Source organism: Ranitomeya imitator, chromosome 5 (assembly GCF_032444005.1).
Source record: "Ranitomeya imitator isolate aRanImi1 chromosome 5, aRanImi1.pri, whole genome shotgun sequence".
NCBI lineage: Eukaryota > Metazoa > Chordata > Amphibia > Anura > Dendrobatidae > Ranitomeya > Ranitomeya imitator.
Genome location: NC_091286.1, coordinates 290,142,224 through 290,163,927, shown reverse-complemented (window position 1 = coordinate 290,163,927; position 21,704 = coordinate 290,142,224). Strand labels below are relative to the sequence as shown.

The 21,704-nt window shown below is 47.7% G+C and overlaps 1 protein-coding gene across 1 annotated transcript in view; it reads left to right on the top strand.

The window, feature by feature from the left end:
* Positions 1 to 21,704, top strand: part of CDC40 (cell division cycle 40) — a 122,653-nt gene that overhangs the window by 86,100 nt on the left and 14,849 nt on the right. The window contains exon 12 of the mRNA XM_069726222.1: positions 19,417 to 19,550. Coding sequence (XP_069582323.1) covers positions 19,417 to 19,550 — 134 coding nt within the window. The remainder of the gene's footprint in view (positions 1 to 19,416; positions 19,551 to 21,704) is intronic.

Genomic DNA, 21,704 nt, shown 5'->3' with positions numbered 1-21,704 from the left:
GCAGTGTGCACTTGTCACTTACTATGCTTGTGTGACTTAGTAAGTTTTCCACTGGCCTATTGTTCCGCCTGTACCCCTCCTGCTTCCTTGCTAATAGCCGCACCGAATTATGGCCTGTTCTGCCTGGGCTCATGATTTAGCGCAGTCTGTAGCCGAACTAACCTGGATGTCCAGGGCTCTGGTTACTGTTGTGGAATAATTACTGCCGCCGTGGGAGCTACGATCACAGCTGTAAGTGAATCGGATCCTTCTACCTCCCCGTACCAATATGGCCGGTCACGGAAGGGTTCAGACGGCCGCGAGGTACTTCCTCATGCTGGTCACCTTCACAGGGGAGGCACCCAGATCCTTTCTCCTTCGCCTCATTGGGGGACACACACCGTGGGTGTATGCTGCTGCCACTAGGAGGCTGCCACTAAGTGATACAAAAAAAGTATGCTGCAACTAAGAACCCTGAGAGTATGTGCACACGTTGCAGATTTGCCTGTGGATTTTTTTGCACAGATTCTGCATCTCTTGGCAGAAAACGCAGGTAAAAATCCTCGCGGCTTTGATGCGTTTTTGATGTGGATTTTCATGCAGATTTGTATGCATTTTTGTAGGCTAAATAAAGATCTATTATTTAACAAGAAAAAATAAAAGAATTGTGATGTAATTTCTTGTCCAACCTCTTCATTTACATGCTCCATTGAAGAATAATGTTTACACACACAGATATAGATCGATCTATAGATAGATAATGGATATAGATAGATCTATAATACCAAGCCCTATGTTTAGTAATAAACATAATAAAATGGTACATAAAAAGTTAAATAAAGACACACACACTCACACTCTGCGTTAGGCCGACGTCACCCTTGCGAGAAACTCGCGTTAGTCTCTCACCTCAATACCCGGCACTGCTGCCAGCACTCGGACCAGAGCCGGCGGCAGTGCCGGGTATTGAGGTGCGAGTTTCTCGCAAGTGTGACCCCAGCCTTAAACGCAATTTGTTTAATTTATTTATTTATTTTTTTAAATGGCGTGCGCTCCTGCGCAATTTTCTACGCCAGAAATGGAAAGCCGTTGGCTGGGGGCTGATGTTTCTAGCCTGGGAAGGGGTAATACCCATGAAGCTTCCAAGGCTATGAATATCAGCCCACAGCTGTATATTTAGCCTTTACTGGCTATTAACCCCTTCCCGACATGCGCAGTATTAGTACGGCGCATGTCGGGTCCCCTGCTTTGATGTGGGCTCCAGCGGTGAGCCCACATCAAAGTCACGACATGTCAGCTGTTTTGTACAACTGACATGTGCGCGCAATAGCGGCGGGTGAAATCGTGATTCACCCGCCGCTATTAACCTGTTAAATGCCGCTGTCAAACTCTGACAGCGACATTTAACCCGCGCTTCCGGCCGCACGGCTGGAAATGACCTCATCGCCGACCCCCGTCACATGATCGGGGGTTGGCGATGCATCAGGATGGTAACCATAGAGGTCCTTGAGACCTCTATGGTTACTGATGCCAGCCCGCTGTGAGCGCCCACCTGTGGTCGTCGCTAATAGCAAGCCTGCATTTCTACTGCATCAGATCGCTGCTATGTAGCAGAGCCGATCCAGTTGTGCCAGCTTCTTCATTGAAGCATGGCACAAGTTAAAAAAAAAAAAAAAAAAAAAAAAAATTAAAAATATGAAAAAAATAAAAAAATATATAAAAGTTTAAATCACCCCCCTTTCGCCCCATCCAAAATAAAACAATAAAATCAAACCTACACATATTTGGTATCGCCGCGTTCAGAATAGCCCGATCTATCAATAAAAAAAAGCATTAACCTGATTGCTAAACGGCGTAGCGAGAAAAAAATCGTAACGCCAGAATTACTTTTCTTGGTCACCACGACATTGCATTAAAGTGCAATAACGGGCAACCAAAAGAACGTATCTGCACAAATGTGGTATCATTAAAAACGTCAGCTCGGCATGCAAAAAATAAGTGCTCACCTGACCCCAGATCACGAAAAATGGAGACGCTACGGGCATCGGAAAATGGCGCAGTTTTTTTTTTTTTTAAAGCAAAGATTTGAATATTTATTTCACCACTTAGATAATTAGAAAATAACCTAGACATGTTTGGTGTCTATGAACTTGTAATGACCTGGAGAATCATAATGGCAGGTCAGTTTTAGCATTTAGTGAAGCTAGCAAAAAAGCCAATCAAGTGGGATTGCACTTTTTTGCAATTTCACCGCACTTGGAATTTTTTTCCTGTTTTTTAGTACAAGACATGATAAAACCAATGGTGTTGTTCAAAAGTACAACTCGTCCCACAAAAAATAAGCCCTCACATGACCATATTGACGGAAAAATAAAAAAGTTATGGCTCTGGGAAGGAGGGTAGCAAAAAACGAAAATGCAAAAACGAAAAATGGCTGCGGCTGGAAGGGATTAAAATAGGGGACCCCCTAAAAAAATGACGTGAGGTTCCCCTATAATTAATAGCCATTAAAGGCTATGTAGACTGCTGCGGGCTGATATTCATAGCCTGAATATTTGACCCCCCTGGCTACAAACACCAGCACTCAGCCACCCCAGAAAGGCGCATCTGTAAAATGCGCCAATTCTGGCACTTAGCCTCTCTCTTCCCACTGCCCTGTAGCGGTGGCATATGGGGTAATAAGGGGTTAATGTCACCTTTGATTGTAAGGTGACATTAAGCCCGATTACTAATGGAGAGGAGTCAATAAGACACCTATCCATTGCTAATCCTATAGTAGTGAAAGAGTTAAAGACACAGCCAGAAAAAAGTATTTTAATATTCTTAATTTCACCATACAACATCGCCTAATTCCCCGAAGCCATCGATCACCTGCAAAAAAAATAAAAAAACAATACAAATACTCCTTGGTCTGACGCAGTCCAATTAATAACAAGTGTCCCACGACAATCTCCCCTATAAAGCTGTCACATCAGGCCTCCAGTGACACACTGACGGGAGAGAATGGCTCCTGCAGTGTTATCACTGAGGGTTCAATGGCCTCACTTTACGGCACTGCTGCATGAGAATTTTCCCACGCAGCGGTGCTGCAAGTGACAGTATGAACTATACTGTACTCATAGCTGCTGAGGGATACAGTGTGGAAGGATACCTGTCATCACTGTCACAACGGAGTCCTGGGAGAGCGGTCGCATCTACCGATGTGACAGCTCTCCACGGAAGATCGTCGTGGGACACTCATTATTAAATGGATCAGGGAGTATACTGCTGATTGTGTTCACATTTTTTTACAGGTGATCGAGGGCTTCGGGGATTAGCTGTATGGTGAGTATATACTGTATGTTGTATGTACTGTATGTCTATATGCATGTGCTGTATGTGTTGTGTGTTTTTTTTTTAACACAGTGGCCGGATCATGGGACAACCGCTGTCCTATCATCCGGCTAGCTGTCACTGTAGCAGGCATAGCCGGAGTCCCATTGGACGATTCCTGCCTACACACACAGACCCGCACGCACACGCATACAGCCCCACACACCCACACAGATACACACTAACACCCGCACACACACAGCCCCGCACATCATCTCTGCACACAGTCTCCGCCCACACATACAGTATCCAACCATAAACTCTCCCCCCTCCCGATCTGCAGTGTTTCTCGCAGGCACATCCGCAGCAAAACCACAGATCTTTTTTTAAACCTGCGGTTTTGCTGCGGATTGAACTGACACAATGGAAGTCAATGGGTGCAGAAACGCTGCAGATCCGCAAAAAGAATTGACATGCTGCGGGAAAAAAAAAGGCTGCTATTCCCGCAGCATGTGCACACCAAATGTCAATTTCACATTGCTTGTGCACTACACTGCGGATTTGATGTTATTCCGCACGTCCAAAAACGCTGCGGATCCGCATCGAAATCAGCAACGTGTGCACATAGCCTAAATTTGATCTATAAAATCTGGGATAGGGGCAAGGACATTCTTTGTATCAAGAGATTCACAAACGATTCCCTCTGTGGCACAATTATAAACTAAGCAAAATAGCTAAATTAGAGGGCTTTGGTGAAGGGGAACGTAGAGGGATTTTGCTATTGACCCAAATGATACGTGATCGATCAATCTAGAGTTTTGATCACTCGCTCTGGGTTTGGCATTCCATATAGAGCCTTGTATCAGTATTTGCAGCTTCTTCATGCCTTCCAGACACAAATTAAGACTACTAAGGTAGATATCATGATCACTATATCTTAGATTTAATCGCTACAGCATCTAATATGAAGGGCCTTATGTCCTCCATTTATAGGATATTACCCTTATATCTAGGCAAGCATCCAATGTTGGTCAGATCAAAGTGGGAAGATTATGTTGGCCCCATATCTGAAGAACAATGGAATGAAATACATGAAACACCTATACTATCTTTGAGTCCCAAAGAATGTCCCAAATTTTCCTTATCCACAGGGTATATGACAACTAATTTATTATTTAAAATTGGGGCTCTGATTTAACCCCTTAGCGACCGCCGATACGCCTTTTAACGGCGGCCGCTAAGGGTACTTAAACCACAGCGCCGTTAATTAACGGCGCTGTGGAAAAAGTCCATAGCGCCCCCCAGAGGCCGATTTTCTCCGGGGTCTCGGCTGCCGAGGGTAGCCGAGACCCCAGAGAACATGATTCGGGGGTTTTTTAACCCACCCCGCATTTGCGATCGCCGGTAATTAACCGTTTACCGGCGATCGCAAAAAAAAAAAGCGATCTCTTTTTAATTTCTCTGTCCTCCGATGTGATCGCACATCGGAGGACAGAGAAAAGGGGTCCCAGGTGGCCCCCCAATACTCACCTAGCTCCCCCGATGCTCCTCGTGTCTCCCGGTGGGCGCCGCCATCTTCAAAATGGCGGGCGCATGCGCAGTGCGCCCGCCGGCCGGCACCGGGAGAATCTTTGGGGTCTCGGCTGCCGGGGGTAGCCGAGACCCCAAAGAGCACGATCGGGGTCGGTATTACCGACCCCTGTTTTGCGATCGCCGGTAATTAACTGTTTACCGGCGACCGCAAAAAAAAAAAAAAAAGTGTAAAGTGTAATTCTCTGTCCTCTGATGTGATCGCACATCAGAGGACAGAGAAATAGGGGGATTCGGGGACCCTAGCATACTCACCTAGGTCCCTGGATCCTCTTGCTGCTCCTCCTGGCCGCCGGCAGCAGAATATGGCGGACGCATGCCCAGTGCGCCCGCCATCTGTCTCCATCTGCCGGCCGGCAGGAGAACAGCAGTTGGGGCTAAAATTAGGGGTAGGGGTAGGGTTAGGGGAAGGGTTAGGGGAAGGGTTAGGAGTAGGGGTAGGGTTAGGGCTAGGGTTGGGGCTAAATTTAGGGTTGGGGCTAAATTTAGGGTTAGGGTTGGGGCTAAACTTAGGGTTAGGCTTCTTTCACACTTACGTCGGTACGGGGCCGTCGCAATGCGTCGGCCCGACATACCGACGCACGTTGTGAAAATTGTGCACAACGTGGGCAGCAGCTGTAGTTTTTCAACACATCCGCTGCCCAATCTATGTCCTGGGGAGGAGGGGGCGGAGTTACGGCCACGCATGCGCGGTCAGAAATGGCGGATGCGACGTACAAAAAAAACGTTTCATTGAACGTTTTTTTGTGCCGACGCTCCGCCAAAACACAACTGATCCAGTGCACGACGGACGCGACGTGTGGCCATCCGTCACGATCCGTCGGCAATACAAGTCTGTGGGCAAAAAACGCATCCTGCGGGCACATTTGCAGGATCCGTTTCTTGTCCAAAACGACGGATTGCGACGGAATGCCAAACGACGCAAGTGTGAAAGTAGCCTTAGGGTTGGGGCTAAAGTTAGGGCTAGGGTTGGGGCTAAAGTTAGGGTTAGAGCTGGGATTAGGGTTAGGGTTTGGATTAGGGTTGGTATTAGGGTTAGGGTTGGCATTAGGGTTACGCTTGGGATTAGGGTTAGGTTTGGGATTAGGGTTAAGGTTAGGGTTGTGATTGGGGGTGTATTGGGATTAGGGTTAGGTTTGAGGTTAGGGTTGAGATTAGGATTAGGGGTGTGTTGGATTTAGGGTTTTGATTAGGGTTATGGTTAGGGTTGACATTAGGGTTGTTTTGGGGTAAGGGTTGTGATTATGGTTAGGGTTAGTGATTAGGATTATGGATGAGGTTGGGATTAGGGTTAGGGGTGTGTTGGGGTTAGGGTTGGAGCTAGAATTGGGGGGTTTCCACTGTTTAGGTACATCAGGGGGTCTCCAAACACGACAGCCAATTTTGCGCTCAAAAAGTCAAATGGTGCTCCCTCCCTTCTGAGCTCTGCCGTGCGCCAAACAGTGGGTTACCCCCACATATGGGGCATCAGCGTACTCGGGATAAATTGGACAACAACTTCTGGGGTCCAATTTCTCTTGTTACCCTTGTGAAAATAAAAACTTGGGGGCTACAATATCTTTTTTGTGAAAAAAAAAATATTTTTTATTTTCACGACTCTGCATTCTAAACTTCTGTGAAGCACTTGGGCATTCAAAGTTCTCACCACACATCTAGATAAGTTCCTTGGGGGGTCTAGTTTCCAAAATGGGGTCACTTGTGGGGGGTTACTACAGTTTAGGTACATCAGGGGCTCTGCAATCGCAACATAATGCCCACAGACCATTCTATCAAAGTCTGCATTCCAAAAAGGCGCTCCTTCCCTTCCGAGCTCTGCCGTGCGCCCAAACAGTGGTTTACCCCCACATATGGCGCATCAGCGTACTAGGGATAAATTGGACAACAACTATTGCAGTCCAATTTCTCCTGTTACCCTTGTGAAAATAAAAACTTGGGGGCTACAATATCTTTTTTGTGGAAAAAAAAAATATTTTTTATTTTCACGGCTCTGCATTATAAACTTCTGTGAAGCACTTGGGCATTCAAAGTTCTCACCACACATCTAGATAAGTTCCATGGGGGGTCTAGTTTCCAAAATGGTGTCACTTGTGGGGGGTTTCCACTGTTTAGGCACATCAGGGGCTCTCCAAACGCGACATGGCGTCCAATCTCAATTCCAGCCAATTCTACATTGAAAAAGTAAAACGGCACTCCTTCTCTTCCAAGCTCTGCGGTGCGCCCAAACAGTGGTTTACCCCCACATATTGGGTATCAGCGTACTCAGGAGAAATTGCACAACAACTTTAGTGGTCTAATTTCTCCTGTTACCCTTGTGAAAATAAGAATTTGTGGGCGAAAAGATCATTTTTGTGTAAACAAAAGCGATTTTTTATTTTCACGGCTCTACGTTATAAACTTTTGTGAAGCACTTGGGGGTTCAAAGTGCTCACCACACATCTAGATAAGTTCCTTAAGGGGTCTAGTTTCCAAAATGGTGTCACTTGTGGGGAGTTTCCACTGTTTAGGTACATCAGGGGCTCTCTAAATGTGACATGGTGTCCGATCTCAATTCCAGCCAATTCTGCATTGAAAAAGTCAAACGGCGCTCCTTCACTTCTAAGTTCTGCGGTGCGCCAAAAAAGTGGTTTACCCCCACATATGGGGTATTGGCGTATTCAGGAGAAATTGCATAACAAAATTTATGGTTACATTTCTGTTTTTACACTTGTGAAAATAAAAAAAATGGTTCTGAATTAAGATGTTTGCAAAAAAAAGTTAAATGTTCATTTTTTTCCTTACACATTGTTTCAGTTCCTGTGAAGCACGTAAAGGGTTAATAAACTTCTTGAATGTGGTTTTGAGAACCTTGAGGGGTGTAGTTTTTAGAATGGTGTCACACTTCATTATTTTCTATCATATAGACCCCTCAAAATGACTTCAAATGTGATGTGGTCCCTAAAAAAAAATGGTGTTGTAAAAATGAGAAATTGCTGGTCAACTTTTAACCCTTATAACTCCCTAACAAAAAAAAATTTTGTTTCCAAAATTGTGCTGATGTAAAGTAGACATGTGGGAAATGTTATTTATTAACTATTTTTCGTGACATATCTCTCTGATTTAAGGGCATAAAAATACAAAGTTTGAAAATTGCAAAATTTTAAAAATTTTCGCCATATTTCCGTTTTTTTCATAAATAATCGCAAGTAATATCGAAGAAATGTTACCACTAACATGAAGTACAATATGTCACGAAAAAACAATCTCAGAATCAGCGGGATCCGTTGAAGCGTTCCAGAGTTATAACCTCATAAAGTGACAGTGGTCAGAATTGCAAAAATTGGCCTGGTCATTAAGTACCAAATTGGCTCTGTCACTAAGGGGTTAAAGACTCATGTCCGAGATGCGGTATGAATGGGGCCCATCTGATGCATATGCTAAGGGAATGTGTTTGATATAGGTCACTACTGGGTGGGGGTGACCTCCCTGATTAAACGAGTATTTGGCATACACATACAACTTGATCCTAGGGTGTGCATACTGGGCCTTTTGGGGGTGAAGGTAATTTAACCCCTTCCCGACCTATGACGCCACGTAGGCGTCATGAAAGTCGGTGCCAATCCGACCTGTGACTCCTGTGTGGCGTCATGGCGGGATCGCGTTCCTGAAGGTCAGGTCACTGAAATGTCACCTGACCAGCAGGTACAGGGAGACCTGTACTTGACCCCTTGGGGTTAGTGGCTTTAACACCCTCCCCCCCCCCCCCCATGTGATCCATGTGACGCTAGCTCCCCAATCAGATGTGGAGGAGCGAAGCAAAGTATGGCTGCCCTCATTCTCCAGCTTCATCCCGTCCGTGGAAGCTGGAGAACGAGGTGCCTGCTCTCTGCCCTGTCACAAACGCACCACGATTGTCGCTGCCGCCTGCTGCTGTTGCTGCCATCCGGTACTCCCTTCTGCTGCCATCCGGTACTCTCTTCTGCTGCCCTCTACCGACGACTCCTCCGCTCCCACCCCCGACCTCCTGCCCAAGTCATCACCCCTCCCCCCCTGCTGCTGGTTCCATCTCTGCCTCCCTCTGCTGCTGCATCTCCTCAACCCCCCTCTCCCCCCCCCTCCCCGTTGCTGCTCGTCCCGTTTCTGCCTGCTCCTGCTGCATCTCCTCAGCTTCCCCTGCACCTGACAGCCCCCTCGGTGATCACCACCCCCCTCCCGTTCCCCCTTCTGCTGGTTACATCTTTTTCCATCTGTTGCTTCTACTGCTCCATCTCCTCAGCCCCTTTTCCCCCATGCCTGACAGCCCCCTCCTGTCCCCCCGGTGATCACCCCCCACACCAGTGATCACCCCCTGCCCCAGTGATCACCCCCTGCCCCCCTGATCACCCCCCCTGCTGCTGCTGGTTCCATCTCTGCCTGCATCTGCTGCATCTCCTCAGCTCCCCGCGCCTGACAGTCCCCTCCTGCCCCCCCGGTGATCACCCCCCCTGCTGCTGCTGGTTCCATCTCTGCCTCCATCTGCTGAATCTCCTCAGCCCCCTCATGCCTGACAGCCCCCTCCTGAATTAGAAAGTTTCAAACACATACACACTATAATAAAGTTTTTAGTTTTTTTTTCACACGCACACACACACAATGTCCCCCTCGTCCCACTCATCCCAGTCACAAAGGGTGTACTCAGCTGAGAAGGCATATTCCTTTATTGCCGCCGAAGCTGATAGGGAGAGGACTCCACTTGTCTGTATTCCTCCCACTCTTCCTCCTCCAGTGACACAGACTCTCCATCACCAAGATGTCGGAGAACAAGAAATCGTCCGGAGCCCAGGGGAGAAGACCCACAGCCAAGTGTGAGTAACCCCCAACCTAGTGCTAGTCACGCCCCGTCCCTGAAAATTGTGCTCCACGGATTCCTGATTTCGTGCCCCAATCAGGAATCCAGTTTGAGATTGCCAACCTCAGGGAAATACTTTTTCAAAGTCTTTTTCTCGGAGTCAATTGTCAGTCTTATGGTGGAGTAAACTAACTTGTATGCCCTGCAATTTTTTTGCCGAAAACCCTAATTTATTATTTTCTACTTGGAATCCCGTTGACGCCGTAGAAATGATGAAATATTGGGGACTGGTCCTTCACATGGGGATTGTGAAGAAACCAGAAATTCGCCAATACTGGAGTACTGATATTTTGTATCAAACTCCAATATATGGCGATTCATAAGTTTCTTCATTTTAGGGACAATACAGACGTTCAAAATTCGGCCGGTCATCGAAGACTTCAGCAACAAGTTTGGTGAAGTGTACATTCCCCAAAGGGAAATTTGTGTGGATGAATCCCTCATCCACTGCAAAGGGAGGCTTCAGTTCCGTCAGTACCTGCCCAGCAAGAGGGCAAGGTACGGGATAAAACTATAAGCTGTGTGAGAGTACCTCAGGGTACAGCAGGATCCAACCCCCAGAATGTCCACCTGTTCTGGGGGTGAGTGCGAAAATAGTGTGGGATTTGGTTCACCCACTGCTTTATAAGATTACCATCTGTACTTTGATAACTTTTATACAAGCATCCCACTCTTTCAATCCCTCTCTGCCAGAGCTACCGCAGCTTGCGGTACTGTGCGCATAAACAAGAGGGGTCTCTCTTTGTCGCTAATTGAGCAGACTCTCCCAAAAGGTGAGAGTCGAGCCCAATGTAGCGGCAACATGCTTGTGGTCAAGTTCAAAGACAAAAGGGACGCCTTTTTCTTGACAACAATCCATGGTCCCGGCACCACGGCCATTGCCGTTCGAGGTACCCCACCACAGGTCCAAAAACCGGACTGTGCCCTGGGGTATAACAAACGCATGAGGGGAATTGATCTTTCTGATCAAGTCCTCCAGCCCTATAGTGCCATGCGGAAGGCGAAGGTGTGGCGTAAAAAACTGGCTGTGCACATCGTACAAATGGCACTGTATAACGCATACGTGCTATCACGATGTGCAGGGCAGACCAACAACACCTTCCTTCAGTTCCAGGAGGCGGGGATAAAGGCCCTGATGTTTGGAGATGAGGAAGGAGAGGGCCCCAGCACTCACGTTTCCCTTATGGTACCAGGGCAACATTTTCCCTGTGAGGTGAGAGCAAAAAAAAAAGTGCCGGGTATGCTATAAAAGGGAAACTCATTTCCAGTGTGAAACTTGTCCTGACAAACCTGGACTCTTTGAATGAGTGCTTCAGAATTCATCACACGTCCGTGGACTAAACACATCCTGACATTCCCCTACAGAGCTCACCCACACCAGCCTGACATACACAACACACCACACACACCCCCCAACCTGACGTACACTAAACCACACACCAACCTGACGTACACTACACCACACACACCAATCTGACGTAGTGTCAGGTTGGTGTGGTATAGTGTACATCAGGTTGGTGTGTGCGTGGTGTATATTACACCACACACACCAGCTGACATACACTACATACTTTCCAAATGCGACATGGTGTCCGCTAACGATTGGAGCTAATTTTTCATTCAATAAGTCAAATTGCGCTCCTTCCCTTCCAAGCCTTGCCGTGCGCCCAAACAGTGGTTTACCCCCCACATGTGAATTATCGGTGTACTCTGGAGAATTTGCCCAACAAATTTTAGGATCCATTTTATCCTGTTGCCCATGTGAAAATGAAAAAAACGAGGCTAAAAGAAAATTTTTGTGGAGAAAAAAAAAGTACTTTTTTATTTTTACGGATCAATTTGTGAAGCACCTGGGGGTTCAAAGTGATCACTATGCATCTAGATAAGTTCCTTGGGGGGTATAGTTTCCAAAATGGGGTCACTTGTGGGGAAGCTCCATTATTGGAGCTAATTTTTAAAGGGAACCTGTCACCCCCAAAATCATTGGTGAGCTAAGCTCACCGTCATCAGGGGCTTATCTACAGCATTTTGAGGTTAAGGCCCCGTCTCACTTAGCGACGCTAAAGCGATCCCGACAATGATACGACCGGTCAGGGATCGTTGCTGCGTCGCTATATGTTCGCTGGTGAGATGTCAAACAGTGAGATCTTCCCAACGACGCAGCAGCAATGCGGCGACCTGTAGCGACCTGTACAACGATGTCGTTGGTCGTTGTGACCCTGTCACATGGCAGCTATTATGACGATTCAGACCTCGATGAGGGACGTCCTGTGTGACGTTGTAGTCACACAGGCGTGCATTTGCGTTGCCTTTTCCGCGCCCATTCAGTTCCGATTGGTGGTCGCTACTGCGTTCTGATTGGCGGCCTTGCCTTACGAGGCGACACAATAGCCCTTCGGTGGGAATGCATTTGAGACCTCAAATAATACCTACCGTGCACAAAAGGTGTCAGAAGAACCGTTGAATAGATAAATCGAAGAGGAGTCGCTATGGAAGCGCTAGGATGGAAGCGCTACTATGTCGCCTTCTGTTGACCGCCAATCAGAACACAGAAGCGACCACCAATCGGAACTGAATGGGCGCGGAAAAGGCAACGCAAATGCACGCCTATGTGTCGGTGTCTGAGTCGTCAACTAGGTCGTTGGTAAGGTGTCAAACACAGCGATGTGTGCTACCCAGCGGGACCTCAATGATCAAAAAAAGTCCAGGCCATTCCGACACGACCAGCGATCTCACAGCAGGGGCCTGGTCGCTGCTACGTGTCAAACATAGCGAGATCGCTACTGAGGTCGCTGTTGCGTCACAAAACTTGTGACTCAGCAGCGATCTCGCTAGCGACCTCGCTCAGTGTGAAGTACCCCTTAGATTATACTCACCTAGGGGCGATCCTGCTCCGATGGGTGTCTCAGGTCCGGAACAGCGCCTCCCATCCCTCCAACAGCGCAGGCGCCGGAAAGGTCAGAGAGGCCTGGCGCCTGCGCACTACAGTACTTTGCCCTCAACAGGGCAGACAAAGTACGCCGGAGCCGTGGCGTGAAGACAAGAAGAGGACATCATGGAATGAAGATAGGTGCCAGAGCGGACCTGAGACACCCATTTGACTGGACCGCAGCGGGACCGCCCCTGGGTGAGTATAATCTAACCTCTTTTTCTCCCCTTTCAGGTTACATCTGGGCTTATCTACAGCATTACAGAATGCTGTGGATAAGCCCCTGATGATGGTGAGCTTACCTCACCATCGATTTTGGGGTGACAAGTTCCCTTTAATTCAAAAAGTCAAATGGCGCTCCTTCCCTTCCAAGCCTTGCTGTGTGCCCAAACACTGGTTTACCCCCACATATGAGGTATCGGTGTTCTCAGGAGAAATTGCCCAACACATCTTAGGATCCATTTTATCCTGTTGCCCATGTGAAAATGAAAAAATTGAGGCTAAAAAAAATTTTTTGTGAAGAAAAAAAAAAAAAGGACTTTTTCATGTTTACGGATCAATTTGTGAAGCACCTGTGGATTCAACGTGCTCACTATGTATCTAGATAAGTTCCTTTGGGGGTCTAGTTTCCAAAATGGGGTCACTTGTGGGGGGAGCTCCTATGTTTAGGCACACAGGGGCTCTCCAAATGCAACATGGTGTCCGCTAATGATTGGAGCCAATTTTTCATTGAAAAAGTCAAATGGCGCTCCTTCCCTTCCGAGCCCTGCTGTGCCCCCAAGCAGTGGTTGCCCCCCACATATGGGGTTTCAGCGTACTCAGGAAAAATTGGACAACAACTTTTGGGGTCCAGTTTCTCCTTTTACCATTGGGAAAATAAAAAAAATTGTTGCTAAAAGATAATTTTTGTGACTAAAGTTAAATGTTCATTTTTCCTTCCATGTTGCTTCTGCTGCTGTGAAACAGCTGAAGGGTTAATAAACTTCTTGAATGTGGTTTTGAGCACCTTGAGGGGTGCAGTTTTTAGAATGGTGTCACTTTTGGGTATTTTCAGCCATATAGACCCCTCAAACTGACTTGAAATGTGATTTGGTCCCTAAAAAAATGGTTTTGTAAATGTTGTTGTAAAAATGAGAATTCGCTGGTCAAATTTTAACCCTGATAACTTCCTAGCAAAAAAAATTTTGTTTCCAAAATTGTGCTGATGTAAAGTAGACGTGTGGGAAATGTTATTTATTACCGTATATACTCGAGTATAAGCCGAGATTTTCAGCCCAAATTTTTGGGCTGAAAGTGCCCCCCTCGGCTTATACTCGAGTCACGGTAGCGGTGGGGTCGGCGGGTGAGGGGGTGAGGGCGCTGAGGTATACTTACCTAGTCCCAGCGATCCTCGCGCTGTCCCTGCCGTCCCACGGTCTTCTGTGCTGCAGCTTCTTCCCCTCTTCAGCGGTCACGTGGGACCGCTCATTACAGAAATGAATAAGCGGCTCCACCTCCCATAGGGGCGGAGCCGCTTATTCATTTCTCTAATCAGCGGTGCCGGTGACCGCTGATAGAGAAAGAAGCTGCGGCACCGAAGACAGGAGGGGACAGCGCGAGGATCGCCAGGACTAGGTGAGTATGTTATATTCACCTGTCCTCGTTCCAGCCGCCGGGCGCCGATCCATCTTCCCGGCCGGCGCCTCCATCTTCCCGGCGTCTCTGCTCTCTGACTGATCAGGCAGAGGGCGCGATGACGCATACAGTGTGCGCGGCGCCCTCTGCCTGATCAGTCAGAGCAGAGACGCCGGGAAGATGGAGGCGCCGGAACGAGACGCCGGGAGCTGCAATCAAGGGAGGTGAGTATGTGTTTTTTTTTCTTTATTGCGGCAGCGGCGGCACAAATTTATGTGGAACATCTATGGGGCACAGTGAACGGTGCAGAGCACCGTATATGGCACAGCACAGCTATGGGGTACAGTGAACGGTGCAGAGCACCGTATATGGCACAGCACAGCTATGGGGCACAGTGAACGGTGCAGAGCACCGTATATGGCACAGCACAGCTATGGGGCACAGTGAACGGTGCAGAGCACCGTATATGGCACAGCACAGCTATGGGGCACAGTGAACGGTGCAGAGCACCGTATATGGCACAGCACAGCTATGGGGCACAGTGAACGGTGCAGAGCACCGTATATGGCACAGCACAGCTATGGGGCACAGTGAACGGTGCAGAGCACCGTATATGGCACAGCACAGCTATGGGGCACAGTGAACGGTGCAGAGCACCGTATATGGCACAGCACAGCTATGGGGCACAGTGAACGGTGCAGAGCACCGTATATGGCACAGCACAGCTATGGGGCACAGTGAACGGTGCAGAGCACCGTATATGGCACAGCTATGGGGCACAGTGAACGGTGCAGAGCACCGTATATGGCACATCTATGGGGCACAATGAACGGTGCAGTGCACCGTATATGGCACAGCTAGGTGGCACAATGAACGGTGCAGAGCACTATATGGTTCACACCTATGGGGAAATATGAACGGTGCAGAGCACTGTATGGCACAGCTATGGGGAAATAATGATCTATTTTTATTTTTGAAATTCACCGGTAAATGCTGCATTTCCACCCTAGGCTTATACTCGAGTCAATAAGTTTTCCCAGTTTTTTGTGGCAAAATTAGGGGGGTCGGCTTATACTCGGGTCGGCTTATACTCGAGTATATACGGTAACTATTTTGTGTCACATACCTCTCTGGTTTAACAGAATAAAAATTCTAAATTTTAAAATTGCGAAATTTTCGCCAAATTTCCGGTCACCAATAAACGCAAAAATTATCGACCTAAATTTACCATGAACATAAAACCCAATATGTCACGAAAAAACAATCTCAGAATCAGTGGGATTGAAGCGTTCCTAATTTATTACCTCATAAAGGGACACTGGTCAGAATTGCAAAAAATGCAAATTGCAAAAAATGGCCAGGTCATTAAGGTCAAAATAGGCTGGGTCATGAAGGGGTAAAGATCCCCTGTGACAACCACCATTCTGAGAATACTGTTTCTGGCCAGGAAATTATTAACATTGCGCTGGCTAGACCGTAATGTCTTTTTTCGGCCTTACTATGTCTTTTTTCGGCCTTACTATGGTTCTGTAGAAGGACGTAGATCTGGGGATTTATTATGATGGAATATAGGCTGAACTGGATGGACAAATGTCTTTTTTCGGCCTTACTAACTATGTTACTATGTTACTATGTAATCCCCCAACATTGGAGAAATTGAAAGCTAAAATTAATAAAACCATATGCCTTGGAGAGAGGTACTTACATTAAATGGAACTCAATATAAAAGTTTTATAAATATATGGCCATGGTGGCTGGTCACCCCTGGGGTGGCATCTGTGGACCTACTCGGAATAACTACTAGACCGGTTGGCTATTTCTGCTTTTTAAATATTGTATGTTGAGGACATGGAGATACCAATTATTTTCTTCAGACATGTTTTTAGTGAACATACAACTAATACTAGTTTTGGGATAATCCCTGTATTTAATAACGTGTCACCAGTCTGGGAAAAGCTTCATTTGGACAAAATTGATAACTTTGTTTGGCATGGGCTACCTTGGCAGGTATTGGACTAAATAAACTTTAAGGGTTAAACTTGTTTATTAAGTTTATTGTGTTTGTAGTATAATGTATGTACCGTATATACTCGAGTATAAGCCGAGATTTTCAGCCCAAATTTTTGGGCTGAAAGTGCCCCCCTCGGCTTATACTCGAGTCACGGTAGCGGTGGGGTCGGCGGGTGAGGGGGTGAGGGCGCTGAGGTATACTTACCTAGTCCCAGCGATCCTCGCGCTGTCCCTGCCGTCCCACGGGCTTCGGCGCTGCAGTGTCTTCCCCTCTTCAGCGGTCACGTGGGACCGCTCATTACAGAAATGAATAAGCGGCTCCACCTCCCATAGGGGCGGAGCCGCTTATTCATTTCTCTAATCAGCGGTGCCGGTGACCGCTGATAGAGAAAGAAGCTGCGGCACCGAAGTCAGGAGGGGACAGCGCGAGGATCGCCAGGACTAGGTGAGTATAGCATATTCACCTGTCCGCGTTCCAGCCGCCGGGCGTCGCTCCATCTTCCCGGCCGGCGCCTCCATCTTCCCGGCGTCTCTGCTCTCTGACTGTTCAGGCAGAGGGCGCGATGACGCATACAGTGTGCGCGGCGCCCTCTGCCTGATCAGTCAGAGCAGAGACGCCGGGAAGATGGAGGCGCCGGAACGAGACGCCGGGAGCTGCAATCAAGGGAGGTGAGTATGTGTTTTTTTTTCTTTATTGCGGCAGCGGCGGCACAAATTTATGTGGAACATCTATGGGGCACAGTGAACGGTGCAGAGCACCGTATATGGCACAGCACAGCTATGGGGCACAGTGAACGGTGCAGAGCACCGTATATGGCACAGCACAGCTATGGGGCACAGTGAACGGTGCAGAGCACCGTATATGGCACAGCACAGCTATGGGGCACAGTGAACGGTGCAGAGCACCGTATATGGCACAGCACAGCTATGTATGGGGCACAGTGAACGGTGCAGAGCACCGTATATGGCACAGCACAGCTATGTATGGGGCACAGTGAACGGTGCAGAGCACCGTATATGGCACAGCACAGCTATGGGGCACAGTGAACGGTGCAGAGCACCGTATATGGCACAGCACAGCTATGGGGCACAGTGAACGGTGCAGAGCACCGTATATGGCACAGCACAGCTATGTATGGGGCACAGTGAACGGTGCAGAGCACCGTATATGGCACAGCACAGCTATGTATGGGGCACAGTGAACGGTGCAGAGCACCGTATATGGCACAGCACAGCTATGTATGGGGCACAGTGAACGGTGCAGAGCACCGTATATGGCACAGCACAGCTATGGGGCACAGTGAACGGTGCAGAGCACCGTATATGGCACAGCACAGCTATGGGGCACAGTGAACGGTGCAGAGCACTATATGGTTCACACCTATGGGGAAATATGAACGGTGCAGAGCACTATATGGCACAGCTATGGGGAAATAATGATCTATTTTTATTTTTGAAATTCACCGGTAAATGCTGCATTTCCACCCTAGGCTTATACTCGAGTCAATAAGTTTTCCCAGTTTTTTGTGGCAAAATTAGGGGGGTCGGCTTATACTCGGGTCGGCTTATACTCGAGTATATACATTGTTTATAAAATCAAATCAATAAAAATGATTTGATTTAGAAAAAAAAAAAGAGGCCATGTCACCAGGGCATCAGTGAACAGTTTTTGGCTTTGTTTTATTCTAACTGCTGCTTTGTGTAATCCCAGTTGTTTATTATTTTTAATTTCCAGCCATATTGTCTTTTTTTTTTTTTTAGTTAGTTTTTCATTTTTATCAAGGGGGTGGTGCTTATAAAGCATGCTAAATGCACCCCCCATCCCGTGCCCCAGGGAATCCTTTGAGCCATGCCCCTTGTAAAGACAATACAAATGAGTGTTAAATAAAAATACATATCTCTTGAGCCATTTGGCATATTTGGAAAAAAAAAATACGAATACTCACTGGAGCAGTTGGAATAAAAGAAAAGCATTTTCTGGAGACAGGTCCCCTTGAGAATTTGTCACAAGCCACTTACTTGCTACAGTTGTAAAGGCTTTCTGCATAGATCTGCTAGCATAGGATCACACATACAACTGTGGATGATTAGTGTGAAATACAGTGCTGATGAGTTACAGTGTGAGACACAGGAAAGATATTTATGTACCGGGTTAGGCCTCTTTCACACTTCCATTTTTTTGCAATCCGTCGGTTTGGGCAAAAAACGGATCCTGCAAATGTGCTCGCAGGATGCTTTTTTTGCCCATAGACTTGTATTAGCGACGGATTTGGTGTTTTGGCAAACCGCCGTCACAAAAAAACGTTCAATGTAACTTTTTTTGTGCGTCGCGTCCGCCATTTTCGACCGCGCATGCACGGCCAAAACTCCGCCCCCTCCTCCCCGGATTTTAGAATAGGCAGCGGGTGCGTCGAAAAACTGCATCCGCTGCCCACGTCGTGCAAAGAATTCACAACGTCCGTCAGCCCGACGCATTGCGACGGGCCCGTACCAACGGAAATGTGAAAGAGGCCTTAGGCAGTAGATAGAATAATATTTAGAATTGAGAGTCCTCAGTGGTTGATACCTTTTAATGGCGAACTGAAAAGATGGTAACAAATTGCAAGCTTTCGAGACTACTCAGGTCCCTTCATCTTGTAAGGCTATGTGCGCACATTGCAGATTTGACTGTGGAATTTTCTGTGCAGATTCTGCATTTCTTGGCAGAAGACACAGGTCAGAATCTGTGCCTTTTTTTGGTATGTGCACATGTTGCAGATTTTTGTGCGGATTTCTTCCTTTTTTTCCCCTTGCAGATTTCTGTTATGGAATGGGTGCAGAAACGCAGCAGATCTGCACAAAGAATTGACATGCTCCTTCTTTGAATCTGCTGCGTTTTCAGTGCAGATTTTTCCGCACCATTAGCACAGCACTTTTTTTTTTTTGCCATTGATTTACATTGTACTGTAAATCACTTGCAGATCTGCAGCGTTTGTGCTGCAGATCTGCAACGTGTGCACATACCCTTAGAGAGTCATGATCTTGTGTTTGTATGAATTATGGCTCGTACCTCTGGACTGTCCTGGAGTACATTCATGTTCACGTTGGGCAATGATGTCTTCACCATTCAATCTTACAGTTTGATATTCGAAGTGGAGATATTGTCCAGGAGTACGACAGGCATCTGGGAGCTGTCAACACAATTACTTTTGTGGATGAGAACAGGCGTTTTGTAAGCACATCTGATGACAAGAGCTTGAGAGTCTGGGAGTGGTAAGTTCCATATTTAATCACTCATCTGCAATATTGAGAGGTTACCATATAAAATGGAATGGTGCAGGCATAAACTGTTCTTGGGGAGAAGCAAACCTCTTTCCCATCTAAACATATGCTTTAGTCTTCCAGATGGTATTGATTGTAAATTTCACAAACTTTTGTTCATTTTTTTTTTCTTTTTGCGTTCCAGTTCTGCATACATTTGCATCTGTAATTAATGTTGAACAGCTTGTGCCTGTTTTGACAACTGCAGTGTATTTACTACAGTACTTGAATCATGTGCCTGTTGCGGAGCCGGTTTGTTAAAATGCCGTTCCTTGGCGCAGTCTAGAGTCTATATTTGTGCATGGTTAGGAATCTGTTGTCTCTGGAGATGAAGCTTTTATTTTTATAGTCCTTTTTGTTTGCTCATGAAATGTTTCCATTGCTTTTAAAACGTAATCCCTCATATTTCTGCGCCTGTCCATGATACTGGCCCCTCAAATTGTAGTAGACAGGTTACCTGGTTAGCAAATGAATTGACCAAGTCTTTAACCCCTCTGTGACCTTGGACGTACTATCCCGTCGAGGTGCCCTGGGCCAATCTGACCCTTGACGGGATAGTACGTCCTGCCCTTTAATGCGATACCGCGACTTAAGTCGCGGTGATCGCATTAAAATTCCGACGCCATCTCACCTGGGGGGAGATGGCCTCGGCATCCAGGGCATTGTCGCCGCCCACCCGCCCTCTCGATCGCTGTGATTGGCTGTTCAATTCTGAACAGCCAATCACAGCCAATCGGAGCGGCTGAAACAATGAGGTCACAGGCTAGGATCGAGTACCGATGTACTCGATCCTAGGTCCGGTGCCTGGCAACGCCAGGCACCGGCAAGAACACCCTGGATTGGCGCGATCGCCGATCGCATCGATCGCGCCAATCGCAGGGCACCGCGCGGTATTACCGCGCTGTGCCCTGCCGGAACCTGCATGGATCGGTGCTCTAATAGCACCGATCCTAGGATAGGATAGGATCGGACACAGTGCAGGCCCAGCAGGGCCTGCAGGAGCCGATTGGCGCGATCGATGTCATCGTCGATCGCGCCAATCACAGGGCGCAGCGGCGATCACGCTGTGACCGCTCTGTGCCCTGCAGGTGACCTGGCTGTGACCTGCCTAGGATGGCGCGAACAGATCCGATCCTAGGCAGGTCACAGCCAGGTCACCAGGAAAGCTCTGATTGGTGGGATCGATGTTATGGTCGATCCCACCAATGACAGGTCACAGCAGCAGCATGACCGCTCTGTGACCTGTCTGTGTCACCTGCCTGACCTGTGTATGACCGCTCTGCAGGGTCCTCATTCTAGCTGAGGATTCCTACAGAGCGGTCATACTGCTGGATCTCCTGGCTTGATCTCTCTGCTGGATCTACCTTCTGTGCTGGGTATTGTGGTGCCACAGCAGCCTGTAGCACCACAATCCCTGCTAAAGAAAGAAGACAACTAAACGTAAGTTTTATCCCTGATCCCTGCCCAATCCCCGTTCATCCGTGCCCAATCCCCGTTCATCCACCCCAATCCCCGTTCATCCACCCCAATCCCCCCTTCCCCCTCTTTTTACCCCCTCCACCCCCATTTGTGCCGCCTCCATGCGCACATTTAGTAGCCGCCGAGCATTGATTGGTGACGCAGTTCACCGATCAACGCTCGCGCTCGCTTTTTTTCCCTCGCCCCCGTTGCGCCAACTCCGTACACACATTCCGCAGCCGCCAAAGTTTGATAAGTGACGCAGTTCACTTATCAGAGTTTGTGCCTGCCGTTTTCCTTTTTTTTTTTCACCCCCCTTTTGCGCCACCTGACTACAACCGTACGTTTTGATCACTGATCCCTGCCCAATCCCCACTTCCACCCCCATCTCCCTTCCCCCTCTTTTTACCCCCCTTTGCACCTCCTTCCGTGCGCCCATTTAACAGCCGCCGAACGTTGATTGGTGACGCAGTTCACCGATCAACGCTCGCGCTCGCTTTTTTCCCTCACCCCCGTTGCGCCAACTCCGTACACACATCCCGCAGCCGCCAAAGTTTGATAAGTGACGCAGTTCACTTATCAGAGTTTGTGCCTGCCGTTTTCCTTTTTTTTTTTTCACCCCCCTTTTGCGCCACCTGACTACAACCG